Source organism: Chrysemys picta, chromosome 4 (assembly GCF_011386835.1).
Source record: "Chrysemys picta bellii isolate R12L10 chromosome 4, ASM1138683v2, whole genome shotgun sequence".
NCBI lineage: Eukaryota > Metazoa > Chordata > Testudines > Emydidae > Chrysemys > Chrysemys picta.
Window position 1 is genome coordinate 58,300,543 of NC_088794.1, and position 18,480 is coordinate 58,319,022.

Below are 18,480 nucleotides of genomic sequence, written 5' to 3' on the forward strand. Positions count from 1 at the left end.
CTCTTCTCTTCTGCAGACTAAACAAGCCCAGTTCCCTTAGCCTCTCCTCATAAGTCATGTACCCCAACTCCCTAATCATTTTTGTTGCCCTCTGCTGGACTCTCTCCAATATGTCCACATTCTTTCTGTAGCGGGAGGCCCAAAACTGGATGCAGTACTCCAGATGTGACTCCCCAGTGCCGAATAGAGGGGAATAATCACTTCACCATGGGCTGGCACTGCAGGCCTCCCTGTGCTGAGTGGAGGTGCGGGGCAGGGGGTAGATCCCCGGACCAGGCTTGTGATCATGGGTCTCTTTCTGAACACCCCGGCTCAGGACTTTGGACGTTGGCTTCAGGCCTCCCTCGTCCCCTCCCACCAGGCCACGCAATGACCGCAACGTCTTCTCCCGCCTCACCAGCAACCAGAGCCAGGGCTCCGCGCTGGACAAGTAAGAGCCTCGCGGGGCAAGGAGCGGGTAGGGGGGTGAAGCTCCAGGGAGCCCATCCCCAAGAGCAGTGAATGGCAGACGGTGACTCCCATGGCTGTCCCCAGGTACCGTCCCCGCTCTGCCTCGGGCCCGGAAGTCCTAGCTGGAGTCAGCCCCAGGCTCCTGCCGGGCTCGTGAAGCGACCAGGGCGAAGGCAGAGAGCTGCGATACCGGTGCAGTAGAACTTCACATGGGGCAGCATCTCCCTGGGCAGGGGCCCTATGCCAGACCTGTCTATAACCCCATTGATATGGAGGGGGGGGTCTTTGGTCCCCCTCTACTGGCTGGACCTTGTCTCGGGGCTGCCCCTGAGCTGCCAAGCCTGGGCCTTTAGCTCAGGCAGAAGCAGCTGCTGTTGAGAGCCTGGGGTGGCAGATGCCCTCCCTGTAGATGATCCAGCTGGAGGCTCGTCGTAACATTGCACTGCTAGAGCCCTCAGAACAGGCATGAAGCGGTGCTCTGGCCTTTAGCGTTGTGTGCGCACACGTGGCAGTGCCCGGTCCCCCGCTGGGCCCGTGGGGATCCCCTGGGGGGCTGGGGCTGTCACAGGCCCCACTAGCGGCCCTGGGCTCTTTAGCTCCTGCTGGTAGCTCTGGAGGGCCCTGGTTCAGGCCCCAGTGTGTTGGCCAAGATGGCGGCTGTCACACTGGCTGCTGGCAGAGGAGAATTTCACCCGCAGGGACGCTGCTGGGTGGGTTTGGCTGCAGTTATAAAGCGGATGAGGTGGGTCCAGGGGGCTGCTAGCTGAGGACACTAAGCCACCATCCCGTCCCCAGCGAAGCGTGGGGCTCGTCGGCGCTGGGCTTGGCAGGGGTCCCCAGGCAGTGGGGAAGCCATTTCCCAGTCAGCCCTATCCCGGTTCTGTGTGGCACTGGCTGTGCCATCGCACCTGCCCCTTCTGGGCCCTGCTCCCTCTCCCACTGTGCTCTGTGGGGAGATGCCGGCTGCTCACAGGTCCCGGTGCCCCTCAGGAGGTGACATGGCTGCTCTGGGTGGGGCGAGCTTTCTGCCAGGGGCCTGTAGGTGCTCCGATTGCTCCTGGTGCCAGGGGCTGTGACCCTTCGGAGGTGGGGTGGGGGTGCTCTCCAGTGGCAGCCTTTGGTTTCTACGGAGGAACGAGCCCACCTTAGGACTGCCTTTGACCGTGACGGGCCAGCCCCTGCACGGGTGCAAATTGGCCTAGCTGCCGTGGGGGCAGCAGAGCAGCTTTGATTTACAGCTCCCGAGGACTTGGCCCTATGGGAGCTGGTAGCAACCACCTCCCATCTGCCTCCCTGCAGAATCCCAGTTTGGCGGCGATGTTCTAACCTGGGGGAGCCCATGGTGCTGCCTGCAGTTCAGGACCAGCCCCTGGTCCCCATCCCGCCTGCTATCAGACCGCACGATAGCGCAGAGCCGGACCGTGTCAGAACGCCCCAGCCGTACCCCAAAACCAGGAGTGCGGAACCTGAGGGGCTAGGTTGGATGGCTGGTGGCAGTGATGACAGGGGGGACCATGGGAAGATTAAATGAAGACTGGATGCAGGAATCCCTGGGCGAGGCCTCAGGCGTGCACTGTACTGGTCAGACTGGGTGATTGTAAAAGACGGTTACTCACCGTTGTAACTGTTGTTCTTCGAGATGTGTTGCTCATATCCATTCCAATTAGGTGTGCGCGCGCCGCGTGCACGATCGTCGGAGAATTTTCTACCCTAGCAACATCGGCGGGTCGGCTGTGGAGCCCCCTAGAGTGGCGCCTTCATGGCGCTGGATATATACCCCAGCCGACCCGGCGCCCCCTCAGTTCCTTCTTGCCGGCTACTCCGACAGTGGGGAAGGGGGGCGGGTTTGGAATGGATATGAGCAACACATCTCGAAGAACAACAGTTACAACGGTGAGTAACCGTCTTTTCTTCTTCGAGTGCTTGCTCATATCGATTCCAATTAGGTGACTCCCAAGCCTTACCTAGGTGGTGGGGTCGGAGTGAGACATTGCTGTGTGCAAAACCGCTGATCCGAATGCAGCATCGTCCCTGGACTGCTGTACTAGTGCGTAGTGAGCTGTAAATGTGTGGACTGATGACCAAACTGCAGCTCTACAAATGTCCTGGATCGGAACTTGAGCCAGGAAAGCAGTCGAGGAAGCTTGGGCCCTCGTGGAGTGAGCGGTGAGGTGCGGTGTTGAGACACCTGCCAGGTCATAGCAAGTCCGGATGCAAGACGTGATCCAGGAGGATAGGCGTTGTGAGGAGACCGGTAAGCCTTTCATTCGGTCGGCCACTGCAACAAAGAGTTGCGTCGTCTTTCTAAAGTGCCTTGTGCGGTCAATATAGAAAGCCAGGGCCCTGCGTACGTCCAAAGAATGCAAACGCTGGTCATGGCGAGTAGCATGTGGTTTAGGATGGAAGACTGGGAGAAATATATCCTGATTCATGTGAAATGGAGAGACCACCTTAGGAAGAAAGGCAGGATGTGGACGAAGCTGCACTTTATCCTTATGGAAAGCTATGTAAGGGGGCTCGGATGTAAGCGCCCTGAGTTCAGAAACGCGCCTTGCTGAGGTGATGGCTACGAGGAAGGCTGTCTTCCAGGATAGGTACAGAAGTGAACAGGTGGCCAGTGGCTCGAATGGAGGACCTGTGAGCTTGGAGAGAACCAGGTTGAGATCCCACGTCGGAACGGGCTGACGCTGTTGTGGGTACATCCGGTCTAAGCCCTTGAGGAATCTAACGACCATCGGGTTAGAGAATACCGAGGACGCGAGTTCCCCTGGGTGAAAGGCCGATATAGCGGCCAGGTGAACTCTAATTGAAGATATCGCCAAACCCTGCTGTTTTAGGGAGAGGAGATATTCCAATATGAGAGGAATAGGTGCCTGTAACGGGGACGTGGCTCGTTGTTCGCACCAACAGGAGAACCGCTTCCACTTGGCCAAGTATGTGGTCCGTGTTGAAGGCTTCCTACTGCTCAGCAGAATCTGCTGGACAGAGTGCGAGCATTGCTGCTCTGCCTGGGTGAACCATGGAGCAACCACGCCGTGAGGTGGAGGGATTGTAGGTCGGGGTGACGTAGTCGGCCGTGGTCCTGAGAGATGAGATCTGGACACAATGGGAGCGGGATCGGTGTCTGAACCGAGAGCTCTAACAGTGTGGTGTACCAGTGTTGTCTCGGCCACGCTGGAGCGACTAGAATTACTTGTGCCTGGTCTCTGCATAATTTGAGCAGCACCTTGTGGACCAGAGGAAATGGAGGGAAGGCGTAAAACAGGTGGTCTTTCCAGGGGAGGAGAAACGCATCCGAGAGAGAGCCCGGAGCTCGCCCTTGTAGGGAGCAGAACACGTGGCACTTCCTGTTGGTTCGAGATGCAAACAGGTCTACCTGGGGAAACCCCCACCTCTGGAAAACGGAATAGATGATATCCGGACGGATAGACCACTCGTGCGTCTGAAAGGACCTGCTGAGTGGGTCCGCTAAAGTGTTCTGGACTCCAAGGAGGAACGATGCCGTGAGATGGATTGAGTGGGCGATGCAGAAGTCCCATAGGCGAATCGCCTCTTGGCATAGAGTCGACGAACGTGCTCCTCCTTGCCTGTTGATGTAAAACATGGCCGTGGTGTTGTCGATGAGAACTAACACACAGCGGCCACGTAGGAGATTGAGAAATGCTTGGCACGCCAAACGCACCGCCATCAGTTCCCGAACATTGATGTGCAGGGATAGCTGGGGTGCAGTCCACAGGCCCTGGGTATGGTGTTCGTTGAGATGGGCACCCCAACCCAGAGATGAAGCGTCTGTGACTAGGTGCAGAGAGGGTTGTGGGGCGTGGAACGGCATCCCCTCGCAAACCACACTGTGATCTAGTCACCAGGTGAGGGAGGTCAGGACCGAGTTTGGGACCGTGATCACCATGTTCAGGCTGTCCCGATATGGGCGGTATACCGATGACACCCAGGTCTGGAGTGGGCGAAGCCGAAGTCTGGCATGCCTGGTTACGTACGTGCAAGAAGCCATGTGACCCAACAGGGTAAGGCACGACCTCACCGTGGTAGTTGGGAAGGCCCTGAGCCCTTGAATGAGGCTCATGATGGTATGATGCGATTGTCTGGTAGGATAGCTTGTGCACGTCCGGAGTCTAGGACTGCGCCGATAAATTCTATTCTCTGGGTAGGCTCTAGAGTGGATTTCTCCTCGTTGAGTAGGATGCCCAACTCGTTGAATGTGTGCACTATTATGTGGACGTGAGCTCGAACTTGCTCTTTGGTGCGACCGCGTACCAGCCAGTCGTCTAGGTACGGGAACACCTGTATCCCTTGCCGACGAAGGTATGCCGCCACGACGGCCATACATTTTGTGAACACCCTTGGGGCCGAGGATAGGCCGAAGGGAAGGACTGCAAATTGGTAATGCACCTTGTTTACCACAAAGCGTAGGAAGCGCCTGTGAGGCGGGTAGATTGCTATATGGAAGTATGCGTCCTTCATGTCGAGGGCGGCGAACCAGTCTCCAGGATCGAGGGAAGGGATAATGGCCCCCAAAGAGACCATGCGGAACTTCAACTTTACTGCGAATTTGTTGAGTCCGCGCAAGTCTAAGATGGGTCGCAGACCCCCTTTGGACTTGGGGATCAGGAAGTAGCGGGAATAAAATCCCCTGCCCCTTAACTCTAATGGAACCTCCTCTATGGCCCCCATAGATAGGAGCGTAGAAACCTCCTGTATAAGAAGTTGCTCGTGAGAAGGGTCCCTGAAGAGGGACGGGGAGGGGGGATGAGAGGTGGGGGAAGAAGAAAACTGGAGAGCGTATCCCCTCTCCACCGTGCGAAGGACCCAACGGTCCGAGGTTATAAGGGACCAAGCACGGTGGAAATGGGAGAGGCGATCCCGAAAGGAGGGGGCTGGATCCTGGGGGATGACTGGGGTGCCGTCCTCGACCGCACCTTCAAAAGTTCTGCCTGGGGCCTGAAGGTGGCCTTGGTGGCCCCTGGTTCTGACCGGGTTGAGGGCCGGTCCACCTTCTCCTACCACCTCGCCCCCGCCTTCTGGCAGAGTCCTGTCTCTGACGAGGTGGGGGGGGGGAGAATCGCTGAGGCTGGGGCCTAAATGGCCTGCGCTGGGGACCCGCAACATGCATCCCCAGGGAGCGCATGATTGTTCTGGAGTCCTTGAGGCTCTGCAGACGAGAGTCCGTCTTATCTGAAAACAATCCGTGTCCCTCAAAGGGCAAATCCTGCAGGGTTTGCTGCAGTTCCGGAGGCAAACCCGAAACCTGGAGCCAGGAGATCCTCCGCATAGCGATACCTGAGGCCAGGGTTCTCGCAGCCGAGTCTGCTATGTCCAAGGAGGCCTGTAAGGAGGTCCGTGCCACCTTCTTACCCTCCTCCACCAAGGCCCCAAACTCTTCCCTGGAGTCTTGGGGGACCAATTCCTTGAACTTCCCCATAGAGTTCCAGGAATTAAAGTTATAGTGGCTCAGGAGCGCCTGCTGGTTAGCCGCTCTGAGTTGTAACCCTCCGGCTGAGTAAACCTTACGCCCAAACAAATCGAGGCGCTTAGCTTCCTTCGATTTGGGCGCTGCGGCCTGTTGACCGTGGCGCTCCCTTGCATTCACTGATGACACCACCAGTGAACACGGCTGGGGATGAGTATACAAGTACTCATAATCCTTTGAGGGGACAAAGTATTTTCTTTCCACCCCTCTGGCAGTGGGTGGAATAGAGGCAGGAGTTTGCCATATCATATTGGCGTTAGCCTGGATCGTACGGATCAGGGGCAACGCCACTCTGGATGGGGCATCTGCAGAGAGGATGTTTACAATGGGGTCCTGCACCTCCACTATCTCCTCTGCTTGTAGGTCCATATTACGCGCCACCCTACGTAATAGGTCCTGGTGTGCCCGGAGATCTATCGGGGGTGGACCTGTGCTCGACGTGCCCGCCACTGCCTCATCTGGGGTAGATGAGGAAGATGCTGTGACGTTATTGATATAATCTGGGACCATATAGATCATTGTTGCAACCGAGGTCCTGTAGTGGCACGCAAATCTTGTATAAAGGGGGTCAAATGGGGTGTCTAAGACAAGATTATGGTTTACTGGTTATGATTATGCTGTCTATATGTGTGTATTACTTTTGTAGTTGAAGTTATGAATATTGGCTCTATACTGTCTGTATTTCAAATTTATGCTATGCTGCTGGGTGACATCCCAGACAAACTGGTGTTAGCTCTGCTGAGCCTGCTTGATGGCCCATTAAGGACCATCAGCTATACAATGGACCCACTGAGAGAAGGCAGATAAGCCTTGTAACTCAGCAAAGTATGCAGGAACTTGCCCATGTGACTCCAGACTCCATTTTGCTGTAATTTTCCACAGTAAGAACAAAGAGGTGTTCTTACACCTGGAAAAGACTATATAAGGCTGATGCCTCATCTCCATCTGGTCTTCAATCCTGCTTCATACCTCTGGAGGAACTTTGCTACAAGCTGAAGCTCGGAACAAAGGACTGAGGACCCATCCCAGCGGGGGATGTATTCCAGAGACTTGATTTGAACCTGCAGTTTATTCCATCGCTGCTGCAAGCCTGAACCAAGAACTTTGCCATTACTGTATGTAATTGATTCCATTTAACCAATTCTAACTCTCATCTCTATCTTTTTCCTTTTATGAATAAACCTTTAGATTTTAGATTCTGAAGGATTGGCAACAGCGTGATTTGTGGGTAAGATCTGATTTGTATATTGACCTGGGTCTGGGGCTTGGTCCTTTGGGATCAGGAGAACCTTTTTCTTTTACTGGGGTATTGGTTTTCATAACCATTTGTCCCATAACGAGTGGCACTGGTGGTAATACTGGGAAACTGGAGTGTCTAAGGAGATTGCTTGTGAGACTTGCGGTTAGCCAGTGGGGTGAGACCGAAGTCCTCTTAGTCTGGCTGGTTTGGTTTGCCTTAGAGGTGGAAAAAACCCCAGCCTTGGGCTGTAACTGCCCTATTTGAGCAATTTGTCCTGAGTTGGCACTCTCAGTTGGGTTCCGCCAGAATCGCATTGTCACAGATGCCTCAGGTGGTAAGGGATCCAAGGGCGGGTCCTGGTCCAATGAGCCCTGGAGTGGAGCATCACCTGCCCCTGGGTCCAGGACGTCAGGTGGTGCGGGCACGGAAGCCTCCATGCCCCCTGGAGGAGGGTGAGAGATGGTGGACTCTGGGGCCCTTCTCTCAGAGTGCACCGAGCGAGAGGCTGATGGTGGTGGAGCCCCTTGTGCCTGGTGGTACGCCCACGGGATCCAGAAGGACCAGTGCGAAGGACCTTGAGCGGGATCCTCCGCTATCTCCTGCCAGTGGCCCATGTCCGGTTCCTCGGCCTGCCCCTGAGGGGGGTATGCCGATCTCGATGCCCCATCGGAGGAGCGAGACACCGATCTCGAAGGCCATGGCGGTGCCGACCGCGCCGAGATGAGCTCTGGGAGATACGGTGCCGATCTGGAGACGTTCTGCCTCTATGCGGTGCCGGTGAGCGGTGCCGAGATCGGGATCGGTGCCGATGACCGCGTCGGTGCCGAGAGTCCGACCTGGACCTGGATGGCGATCTCGAATAGGCCCGGTGCCGAGAGCGGCCCCTCGACGTCGAGCGTCGCTCGTAACGGTGCCGGGAACTACGTCTTGATGTCGAACGGTACCGACGATCATAACGGTGCCGGGACGTAGAACGGTGCGGCGACGATCTTAGCCGCGAGTACGACCGGTGCCGAGGTGATATTCGGCGCCGGGACTGCGAGCGGCGTGGGGACCTGCTTCGGGACCTGGATCGGTGCCGTGGTTCCAGCCCTTGAGATGGTGGGCGCATCAAGGCAGGTTTCCCCCTGGATTGCACCGGATGAGGGGCCAACGGTGCCAACGGTGCCGGTGGTTGGGGCGGTGCCGGGTCCGTGAGGGCAATCAAGTCTCTCGCCGTCGCAAAGGTCTCTGGGGTCGACGGGAGGCACGGTACCACCGCTGGTCGTGGTGGTGATCCCGTCTGCACCGGACTCAACGGCCTCGGAGCCGGAGTCGACGGTGCCGGAGGCACCTGCTTTTGGTGCTCCGCCGGTGGACGCGGCTCTACCCCCGGCACCGGGGGGGGGGGGCGGCGTCTTCAGGACGGCAGTCTCCTGCGCCTTACGGGATTTCTTATGTCCCAGCGATAACGAACGGCGCTGAGGCACTTGCGGCGGGTGCGGTGCCGAAGGGGTCCGGTGCCGCGGAGGCTTGTCCGACGCCACTCGCGGTGCCGGGGCAGTCTGTGCCGCCAGGGCACTGCGCACCGAGGCGCTTGGCGCTGGGGCTTGACGCGCCGATGGAGCGTCTGGGCTAAGTGCCGCCTCCATGAGGAGTTGTCGAAGCCGAAAGTCCCGCTCCTTTTTGGTTCTCGGTCTGAAGGCCTTACAGATCTTGCACTTATCTGTTTGATGGGACTCTCCCAGGCACCTCAGACACGAGTCGTGCGGGTCACTTGTGGGCATAGGCTTAGCGCAGGACGCGCACTGCTTAAAGCCGGGAGCCTTGGGCATGAGCCCGGCTACGCGCCGGGGGAAAAAGGGGGAAAGAACAACCCCCTTAATCCCCTTTAACTATATAACAACTATTAATAGTAAACTGAACAACTATCTAACTATATAACAACTACAACTATAGCTACAACTATCTACAAACGGAATAAGCTAGGGAGAGTGGAGAACAGCTATGCCGCGCTCCACAGTTCCAACGACCGTCAGGGGCGGTAAGAAGGAACTGAGGGGGCGCCGGGTCGGCTGGGGTATATATCCAGCGCCATGAAGGCGCCACTCTAGGGGGCTCCACAGCCGACCCGCCGATGTTGCTAGGGTAGAAAATTCTCCGACGATCGTGCACGCGGCGCGCGCACACCTAATTGGAATCGATATGAGCAAGCACTCGAAGAAGAACAGTCCCTTCTGGCTGAATGACTCCAGTCCAGCCTGAAAGATCTTGTGTCCGAGCCACGTGTCCCTTCCTGCTCCTCTGCCCCTTTCCTCTCTGGTTTTCTGTGTCCGCTCCTCCCTCTCTACCCCGCTAGCTTGGATGCAATAACAACACTCCACTCTCTGACTCCGCTGCTGCCTCTCTCATCCGGGATTTTTTCTCCCGTAATCCTGCTAATTTTCTGTCCCTAGGTCTGACGACAGTGATTCCTCTGTCTCGGAGGTGCTGAGGTACATACAACTTTCTATTGATTAGAACTCTCCTGCTTCTCACATTTCCCTCCCCCTGCCCTGCATGCTGAATCCGTGCTGGCCAAACTCTGGGCCTTGCTTCTTTGCTAAATCTATTGGGACTCTGTCCTGGTGCTGCTCTTGCTCGCTGTGTGTCCCTCTTTCCTTCTCTCTGCTTCCCTGCATGGCCCTGGCATGCCGTGTCCGGCTGTGGAAGTCCCTTTCTGCCTCTGGTCTCCAGTGCCTTAAGGTCTGAGCCATCGTCTTGAAATGCAGTGCTGGGGGTTTAAGCGGATAGCGTACGGTGCTTTCACTGAATGGGGGCAGCTGCATGCTCTATTGTGCCTCGAGGGCAGGGCGGGTAGTGATGATATCTCGCGCTGTGTCTGGCCTAGCTGCAAGAGGCAGGGCAGGCCAGCTGTTGGAGCCGGTGGTTGCTTGGAGGGTCCAGGCTATGATGCTTTTTTTTTTTTTTTTTTTTTTTTGGTCTTCTCTCGCACCTTCAGTTCAGACATCTCCAAGCACTTGACAAACGTGGCTTCAGCCTCCCAGCACCCATGGCGAGGCTGGTCGGGATTGTTATCCCTGTCTTGTGCCTCAGTTTCCCCATCTGCAAAGAGTAAACACCTGGGGTGCAGCCTCTTGGCACCGAGGATCCTGTGGCTGCTGCTGGGGCCTGTGCAGCCTCCCAGATATATTAGAGCAGCCTTGGGGTTGCTCTAACTCACTGCAACCTCCCAAAGGGCTGCTTGCCAGCTATGCCACAACCCAGAGTTCCCCTAATGGGGTGAGCTAAGGCCCTGGCTCTGCCCCCAGCATGCCTGGGTTTGCAACACGAGCCACGTAGAACCAATTACACTAGCCCAAGGCAGTGTCTGTGCCAGGACAACTCTCCTTCCCCCATTCCCTGCACATCAAAAGGGCCAGGTTGGCAGAGGAGCATCTCCCCACTGGCCTTTGGGTGCCTATTTGAGACACCGTGGGCCTGACTCTGACACCCTGAGCACCATCAGCTGGAGTAGTGGGTGCTCAGCGCCCCTCAAAAAATCCATTCCAACCATGCCACAAATGTGCCGTGTGACCTTGGGCTAGCCCTTTCCCCTCCCTTTGCCTCAGTGTCCCCACCTGTAATCCAACCCTGCTGGGAGGAGGGGAGGTGCTTAGAGATCCTGGCTGGGAAGCTGCTTTGGGGCTATCAACCCTCTCCATGATGGGCTCTTCCACCTGGGCTCTTTCCTCAGGGGTGTCGATTCTCATGTGCTCAGCGCTCTAGAACCTCCCTCTGAACTCTGCTCACAGCCCCATTGACTGTTGCTGGGGCAAAGCCTAGAACTGGTTTGAGACAGGATTGTCTCCTGGCCAGGGAGCCAGGATTCCTGGGTTCTCTCCCTGTTCTTGGGGGATTGAGAACTCCTGGGCTCCGTTCCCAGCTCTGCCATTGATTCGATTGTGACCTGTTAAAAATCCCTTCCCCATCTGCCAAAGCAGGGTGAAGCTCATTGCAAAACCGGAGTGGGTCAGATGGAGAGAGGGCGCTTCCCCCCGGCTGGCCACGGGGTGGTGCCCTTATGCCCCACACAGCACGGCTGGAGCAGGGCCCCAGTTTGTTCAAGCCTGGAGGTTCTGGGGGTTCGGTCTGGAGCCAGCCTGTCCCTGCTAGTCTCTGACCCCACAGGGGATGGGGCAGCGTGTGCCATGCAGCAGCCTGGACTCTGTTGGCTTCGGGATCTTGCCTGGATGGGGCACAGGGGCCACCCACAGCTCTCATGGGGGGAGGGGGGTAGCTCATCTGTGCCAGCAGCGAGATGGCCAGGGGGTGAAGCCCGTTTCCTTTCCAAGCCCCTGCCCCAAGCCAAGGCAGGGTCTGCACGAGTCTCTGAGCCCTTAGCACCAACGGGGTGTGACCTGCCCCCAGAGCCCGAGGTCCCCACTTCTGCTTGGGATGGTGGAGAGGGGCCTGGGGCTGGGAGGGTCCCTGCTGGGAGCCTTGGAGACTGGGCCAGCGAAGGGCCTGCAGGAACGAGCGCCTCCTGCTGAGCGCACCCCAGACCCTGACGCCCCGGGCTCCTGCTTGTAGGTTGCAGCCTATCGGGAAGCTGACCGGCCACATCGGGCCTGTGATGTGTCTCACTGAACCAGACTGCGAGCAACCATGACCTGGTCGTCACCGGCTCCAAGGATCACTACGTCAAGGTACCCTGGGACCCTCCCTCCCTCCCGCTCACAGGCAGCACAAGGGGCCTTTGAGCCCAGGAACCGCTGCTTGTGCCAGCCCTCCCCACCCCCATGCATAGCCGCTCTCCCGTAGGTGCCAGCTACAGGGGCTCGCTGCCCACCAAAGGTCTGGCGAGGAGGGGACATGCTGGGTGGGGTTGTCCAGAGCGCCCAGCGTCGGCCTAACTCTGCTCCCATGGGGGGCGGGAAGGAGCCGTTCTGTTGATCTCAACGGGCGCAGAGGGAGGCCAGTACTGAGCACATTTGCAAATGCCACCAGGGTCTGAGAAATGCCATGAGCCCCCCAGCGCTCGTGGCCTGAAGGACCTGGTGGCTCTGCAGCTGGCCAGCGTTCCTGTCCCCACACCTGCCAGGTGTGTCTGTGGGTCACGTGGAGCAGGGTCTGTGCACTGCCCCTAAGAGCGTCCTGGAACCCAGATCCGGGAAATGCTGGAGGAGCTGCCATGTCTCAAAGTGCTGGGCAGCTCGGCAGCCGTGGAGACCAGAATTCCAGGTGCCCGGCCCAGGCCTTCCCTCGCACCCCCCGCTTGCTCCTGACGCCTCACGTGTGGAAGGTGGAACCCACCTCCTCCTGCCCTCTGTGGCCTCTGCTGAACCTGCTGCCAAGGAGGCTATTTTGTCTTTGCAACGTGGCCCCCTGCCAGCCGGACGCTGAGCTGCGTCCGCATGTTGGCCACTAAACCATTGGAGGAGGTGGAGATTTCCAGTCCCAGCTGAGCCGGGCGAGGTTCGAACCCGCGACCTCTATCTCAGCCCTAGTGCTGAGCCATCGTGTCCCCACATGGCCTCTGCCCAAGGATCCCAGCGTGGCGTAAGCAGGCAGAACCCTGCCGCTGCCAATCCATCCCTGTCTCATTTCACTGGGCCGTGGCTCAGCATCCCAGTGGTAGCTGTGTGGTCGGACGCTCTCACCATCCCCCTGCCTTGCTGAAAGGGCTGTTGCTGGCCTAATGACCTGAGAGCGACTGGTCTCCTTTGCCACCGGGGTTCACAGCAGCTGCCCTCCGGGCTGTTGCCTTGCAGATGTTTGAGATTGCGGACAGCGTGGTGGGGAACGTCGGCCCCACCCATAACTTCGAGCCCCCGCACTACGACGGCATCGAGTATCTGGCCATCCAGGGCGACGTGCTCTTCAGCGGCTCCGGGGACAACGGGATCAAGAAGTGGGACCTGCAGCAGCAGGAGCTCCTCCAGGTACGGAGGGGGACGAGCAGGAAGGCCCTACTGCTGGGCGGGGGGCAGAGAGATGGGCTAGACCCGCAGCGTGCCGTTTCGAGGGCCAGTGCCAGGGTCTGGAGCGAGGACTTAGAACCTGCTGGAGAGTCACTGTCCAGTCTGGAGCGTGCTCCCGCCATGCTGGGGGCAGAGGATCAGAGAGCAGACACAGGGACCCCATCCCTACGTTGCACATGGGGCCTCCAGGCAATGGAAGAGCCCCGGGGGTTGCAAACGACAGTGGCTGGCAGGGTGGGTCCCGAAGGCAGTTTGCAGCCGTGGGCAATGCACGGTAGCCAGTTCTATAGGGCTGGGCCCCACCTGCTGCGGTTAAAGGGCTCAGTGGCCTATGGGGAAGGGGGACAGGTTGGTCTGGGGGTAGATAGCGCTCGGCGTTGTCCCTATTTCTGACCCCGGTGAGTGTGGCTGTCTGGTCTCCGGGCCCCACAGGCCGCGGTGCCTGGCTCTCCAGGTCAGTGGTGGCGCGCAGCAGTGCGGGGACGGCCTCCGGTGGGTCTGGGATAGAGCAGCAGCCGAAGGGGGCGTGCAGGCCGGTGCTGGGAGGCAGGAGGTCTGGCTCTGCCATGAGACTTGGCTAACATTTCAGAGGCCTCCATTGATTTTTTTTTTTTTTTTTTTTGGTGGGGGGGGTGTCTGTTTTGGAGAACCTACCATGTGCCCGCCCGGGGCTGGGTTGTTCAGAGGAGCTGGGCACTGTGGGAGTCAAGGGGAGCGGTGGGGGCTCCGCCCCTCTGAAAATGGGGTGGTCGGGGTGTCCCCCAAAATGGACCTGCCCAGAGCTAGTCACCATTTGTGGCTGTGTGACCCTCTCCCACAGTCTCTCCCCTGTGAAATGAGGCTAATGCTCATTTTTCTTCCCACTGGAGCGCTGAGGATTGATGGCAGACAAATAATTAGAGAGATGGGGGGTGAGGGGGAATCTCTTTTATTGGACCAACTCCTGTAGGTGGAAGGGACAAGCTTTCAAGCCCCACCCTGGAAGAAGAGCTGAGTTTGCAGACTTGTCCCTTCCCCCCCCCACACACAGAAATTGGTCCAATCAAAGAGATTCTCTCCCCCATCTTGTGCGTCTCGTATCCAGGTTGCCAGAACGGCTTGGATTGATCGGAGCTTGGAGATCCCCTGGTCAATCCCAATGAGCAATTGTCTCCTGGGGCGGAGCCCTCTTCTCTTCTGCTGAGCTGCTTCTGTAGCTCACCAGAGTCCCCTTGTCTTGAATTCAAATCCTCGGCTGCTGCTTGATGAGAAATCGAGCGGAGCTTAAAAATTCCAGCTCTCAGCCACGGTACAGATGTGGGGGGTTTGTCTCAGCCCATTACAGAGCCAGCAGCCAGCTGCAAACCCAGCATCTGGCTCTGGCTGCTGGCCTGACCCTGCCCTGGAGCTCAGGGGGCAGTTTGGGTCTTGATGGCCCCGGCTGGCAGCGTGGATCGTGGGCGCTCACTGGCTCTGCCCTGTCTCTGTGCCTGCCAGGAAATCCCAAAGGCGCACAAGGACTGGGTCTGCGCCCTGGCCTTCGTCCCCGGCTGCCGAGCGCCTGCCGCGGGGGCGTGGTGAAGGTCTGGAACATGGAGAACTTCTCGCCCGTTGGGGAGATCAAGGGCCACGACAGCCCCATCAATGCCATCTGCACCAATTCCAAGCACATATTCACTGCTTCCAGGTGAGGGTGGTGGGCTGGGCTAGGCCCCTGCGGCATGGTGGAGGGAGGTCTGACCCCCAACTCACCCCAGTGCAGCAGAGCTGCAGGAGCTCTCCAAACCCACTGTTGCTCCCCCCATGTGGCAGGGCCTGGAATGGCACTGGGAGCGAGGGATGGGAACAGCGCCGGAGCCGGGCTGCAGGTGTGGGGCAGCAGTCGGCTGCAGGGCCCCCAACCCCTCCCCATCTAGCCTCTCGTCTCCTCCATCTCTCAGCCATTGTTAGGTCGCCCCACAGTGAGGCTCTTCTGCCCCATCCAGTTATGCCAAGCGCTGGTCCTGCCCTGCCCCGCCATGCTTGTGGGATGCTCTTGCCAGCTCCTTCGAGGTGCCGGGACTAGCCAGACCTGGTGCTGCTGGCCCTGCCACCCTCAGCACAGAGAAAGGACTTCCTGCCAACCGGGCACCAGCTCCTCCTCAAGGGCCCCTTGTGCATCTCCAGTGAGAGCACCACCGCCCCCTCCTTCCGCTCCCCGGCCCCTGTGCACAGCCCTGGCCCCCAGAGGGGGTCCCCGGGCTCACAATGTCTCTGGCACCGTCTCTGATCTCCTCTTTTCCGACCATGTCCCTTTTCTCCTTTCCTTTCTCTTCCCCCCCCCCCCCCCCCTGTTTCTCTCTGTGCCGCAGTGACTGCCGGGTAAAGCTATGGACTTACGCGCCTGGGCTCACCCCCTGCCTTCCTCACCGCGTCCTTGCCATAAAGGGGCGTGGCACTAGCCTGCCTTGACCCTCCTCCTGCTCTCTCTGGCTCTCACCCCCGCTCCGGCTCTCTCTCCTTTTCTTTCTCTGTCTCTTCTCTCTCCGCTCTGGTCTCAGCTGCTTCTTAACAGTATGAGATTGTTTTGGATTTTCCCCCCATGTAGAGCTCTTTGCAAGAGGAGACTGTCCTCTTGCCCCCCACCTCCCACTCCCCCAGGTGATTGGATCCAGCGGCCAGCTCGGGGCTGCATGGGGTTTGCCCATCTAACTACTGCTCCTCCTGGGCCACTCCTGGGGGGATCCCCGCCCCATCCCCACCCCCCATTGCATCACTGGCCACTGCCAGTGAGGTGCCACTGGCTGAGCCTGCGCTCTGGCAGAGTGCCCTGTTACTGGTGCTCTGGGGGATTATCCCGCTGGCGGGCAGCTGGGCGCATCTGCTCCCTCCTTGCGCTGGTGCCCGCCCGCCTGGGGCACAGCGGCCTTGCTCTCCTGGGCTGCAGCGTGATGCATTTGGGGGCGGGGGAGTTGGGGGCAGGGCGTGGCCCGTAGCTGATTGTACTCGCTGTGCTGCTTCTCCCAGCTAGGGCGGGGGCAGCCCCCGGCCTCACTTCCTCTCTCTCTTCCTTCCCAGCGACCTGACAGTGAAGCTCTGGAGCCAGAGAAGATTGCTGAACGGCCCGACCTAGGCACTGGAAAGGCCGGAGCCAAGGCGACGGTCAGGCTCCCTGGCGGGCCCAGGCCCCAGCCCCTCTCCCTGGCTGTGAAGAACTGGGAGCGGCCTGGCCTGTGTGTGCTCCAGTTTCCAGGACTCTGGGGTGACGGCGTCTCAGCTGGGGCTTTGTGAACTGCCCGCTTCCATGGCTAGGGGGTGTCGTTCCCGTCCAGCCCCACGCTGGGTTTCCATGATGCACAGGGCTTTCTGCTGACCAGGGCGTGGCCAGGCAGTGCTTCGGGACATGGCCTTGCCAGCCACGGGGAGGACCCCAAGCTGAGAGACTCAACGGGATCATTCCAGTCTGTCCCGCAGCCCGTTCAGCAGCCCCAGATCCTGGATGTGCGAGAGGGATCCTGCCACCTGCATCCTGCTGCTGGCCTCTGCACCTCCTGGGTGCCTGGGGTCTCATTCCTTCTGCAAGCGGCTGCAGGCCCCTCTCCACACTTTGTGGTTCAGCAGAGCTGGGATCTGCCGGCTGGTACCGAAATACGGAGAGGGCTTGTGTGCTGCCGACCCCAGCCTAGCACCAGCAGGGTGCATGGAGCCCCGTTCGCAGCACTGGCTGCGGTACCCTCCTGGAGCTGGGACTCACTCTGTCCCATCTGCTACCATGTGTGCTGCAGGGGCAGGGCTGACTAAGGTCTAGCACCCCACGGCTCACCCCTTTCAGGCCCCCAATTAGCTGTTAGCACCGTAGAGCCAGAGTGCTAGCCCGGTTCCCACTAATCACTGGTGACAGGGCACAGTGTCCACTTCAGAAGCCGACTCCTTTAGCCCCCAAAGCCTTGGGGGAAGCCTGTGGTTCCGACAGGTCCCATCCCTTATGCTCCTCAGGACACAGTAGTAACCCCTCTTCTGAGGGCCCTGTTCTGCAGCCCTTATGTTGGGCAGGGCCGTGGGCCTGCAGCGGGAGACTTTGCTTGGCAGCGCTCCCCAGCATAAGGGTTACAGACCGGGGGCCGCACTACTCAGAAGGTGGAGTCTCATGAGCAACGGGGTGTCCCAGCACTGACTCTCTCCCAGGACCCTGTTTCCTTCCTGGTCCTTTACACTCAGCCCTTCCACCTCCCGCTGACCCCCATTTCAGGTACGATCCCCCAAAGAGCACAAGGGTCAGTTTTTTCTCTGAGCTGACAGCGTCTCCCATCCCACCACCCCCTTCAGGCCTAGAAACAAAGTCACTTGCTTTAAGATTCCAAGGCAAAGTTTCTCTCTGGCCAGAGCTGGGTTGTGGGACCCAGGGGAGTAGGACAAATGGCCTTCATTGGTGGCCTCTTCAAAGGCAGTGGGCTATTGGCACTGGGACTGACCCAGAGCGGGGCTCGTTCCACTCCTCCCTGCCATACCCCAAAGTTCCACCTGGCGATTCTTCTGGTGCCCAGTCCTGCAACTCTTAGCTGAATTGTCCCATGCCTCACCCTGTTCGTCCAGGGGCTCCTCCACCTTCCACTACAGCCCTGCTTTACGCTGGGACAATGCGCAGCCTGGGGTGTAGTCTGTCTGCATGATCCCCACCAGGCACTGGCAGGAGCACTGCTTTACATTAAGGTTCTTTTGGTGATGGGCTAACCTTACCTCTGTCCTGCATTTCCAGTGTGAACAGCTGTAGATGGAAACCCAGACAGTAGAGATGGAGCAGGACTAACCGTGGTCACTTTGTCTAGCCCTCACCCTGTGTCTATACTATAGAAGTGTTGCAAACAGCAGGTGCATTTTCCTGCCCGGATATGGTTTTGGAGATGTTAACGCTTCCTACGGCTTTCTCGCTGTATGGGTTGTGGGATCCATTGGAGCGGTCTGTGTTCTGTGTACAGGAGAAGATTGTAGATCTTTTATACCTCGATGTATTACTGTAATTACAATTATTTAATCAATAAAATGAATAAAAGCATTAAAGTACATCAAAAAACATCAAAATGAAACAGAGGGTTGCTATGTACAGGGTGGGGGAATTGCATGTGAGTGATGTTCGTCCATCGTTATCGATGAAGACCTCAACCACTCATTCTTTCGATGACCGGGCTCTGTACGTCTGAAGATGACTGATCAGTCCGATTCGGGCCTGGAACGTCCTGTCACATGTCGGGCAGACATGTAATGGCACTGTCGATGATGTACAAGCAGCTCTGGACTTGCGCAGCTCACGCTTTTTTTCAGCCTCAGCAATACGCCTCGCCTCAGAGGTATTACTGCCTGTGTGAATGAATGTATAGCCACAGCCTGACTCGGACAGCTGTCCTTCA

At 58.3% G+C, this 18,480-nt stretch overlaps 1 protein-coding gene across 7 annotated transcripts in view; it reads left to right on the forward strand.

Annotated features, from left to right (window-relative positions):
* Positions 1-18,154, forward strand: part of LOC135983048 (kinesin-like protein KIF21B) — a 50,870-nt gene extending 32,716 nt beyond the window's left edge. For 3 of the 7 annotated variants that reach the window (XR_010600534.1, XM_065592367.1, XM_065592365.1), the window contains 4 exons: positions 11,727-11,842; positions 12,908-13,078; positions 14,594-14,783; positions 16,154-18,154. Coding sequence is in view for 6 of the 7 variants with exons in the window: in XM_065592367.1 (XP_065448439.1) it covers positions 12,908-13,078; positions 14,594-14,677 (255 nt within the window). In the remaining variant the exon portion in view is untranslated. Of the gene's footprint in view, positions 1-6,386; positions 7,051-8,668; positions 9,650-11,726; positions 11,843-12,907; positions 13,079-14,593; positions 14,784-16,153 lie in introns of those variants that run through there. The other 4 variants (XM_065592366.1, XM_065592369.1, XM_065592368.1 and 1 more) reach the window with 4 other exon arrangements.
* The last annotated feature ends 326 nt before the right edge of the window (positions 18,155-18,480 follow it).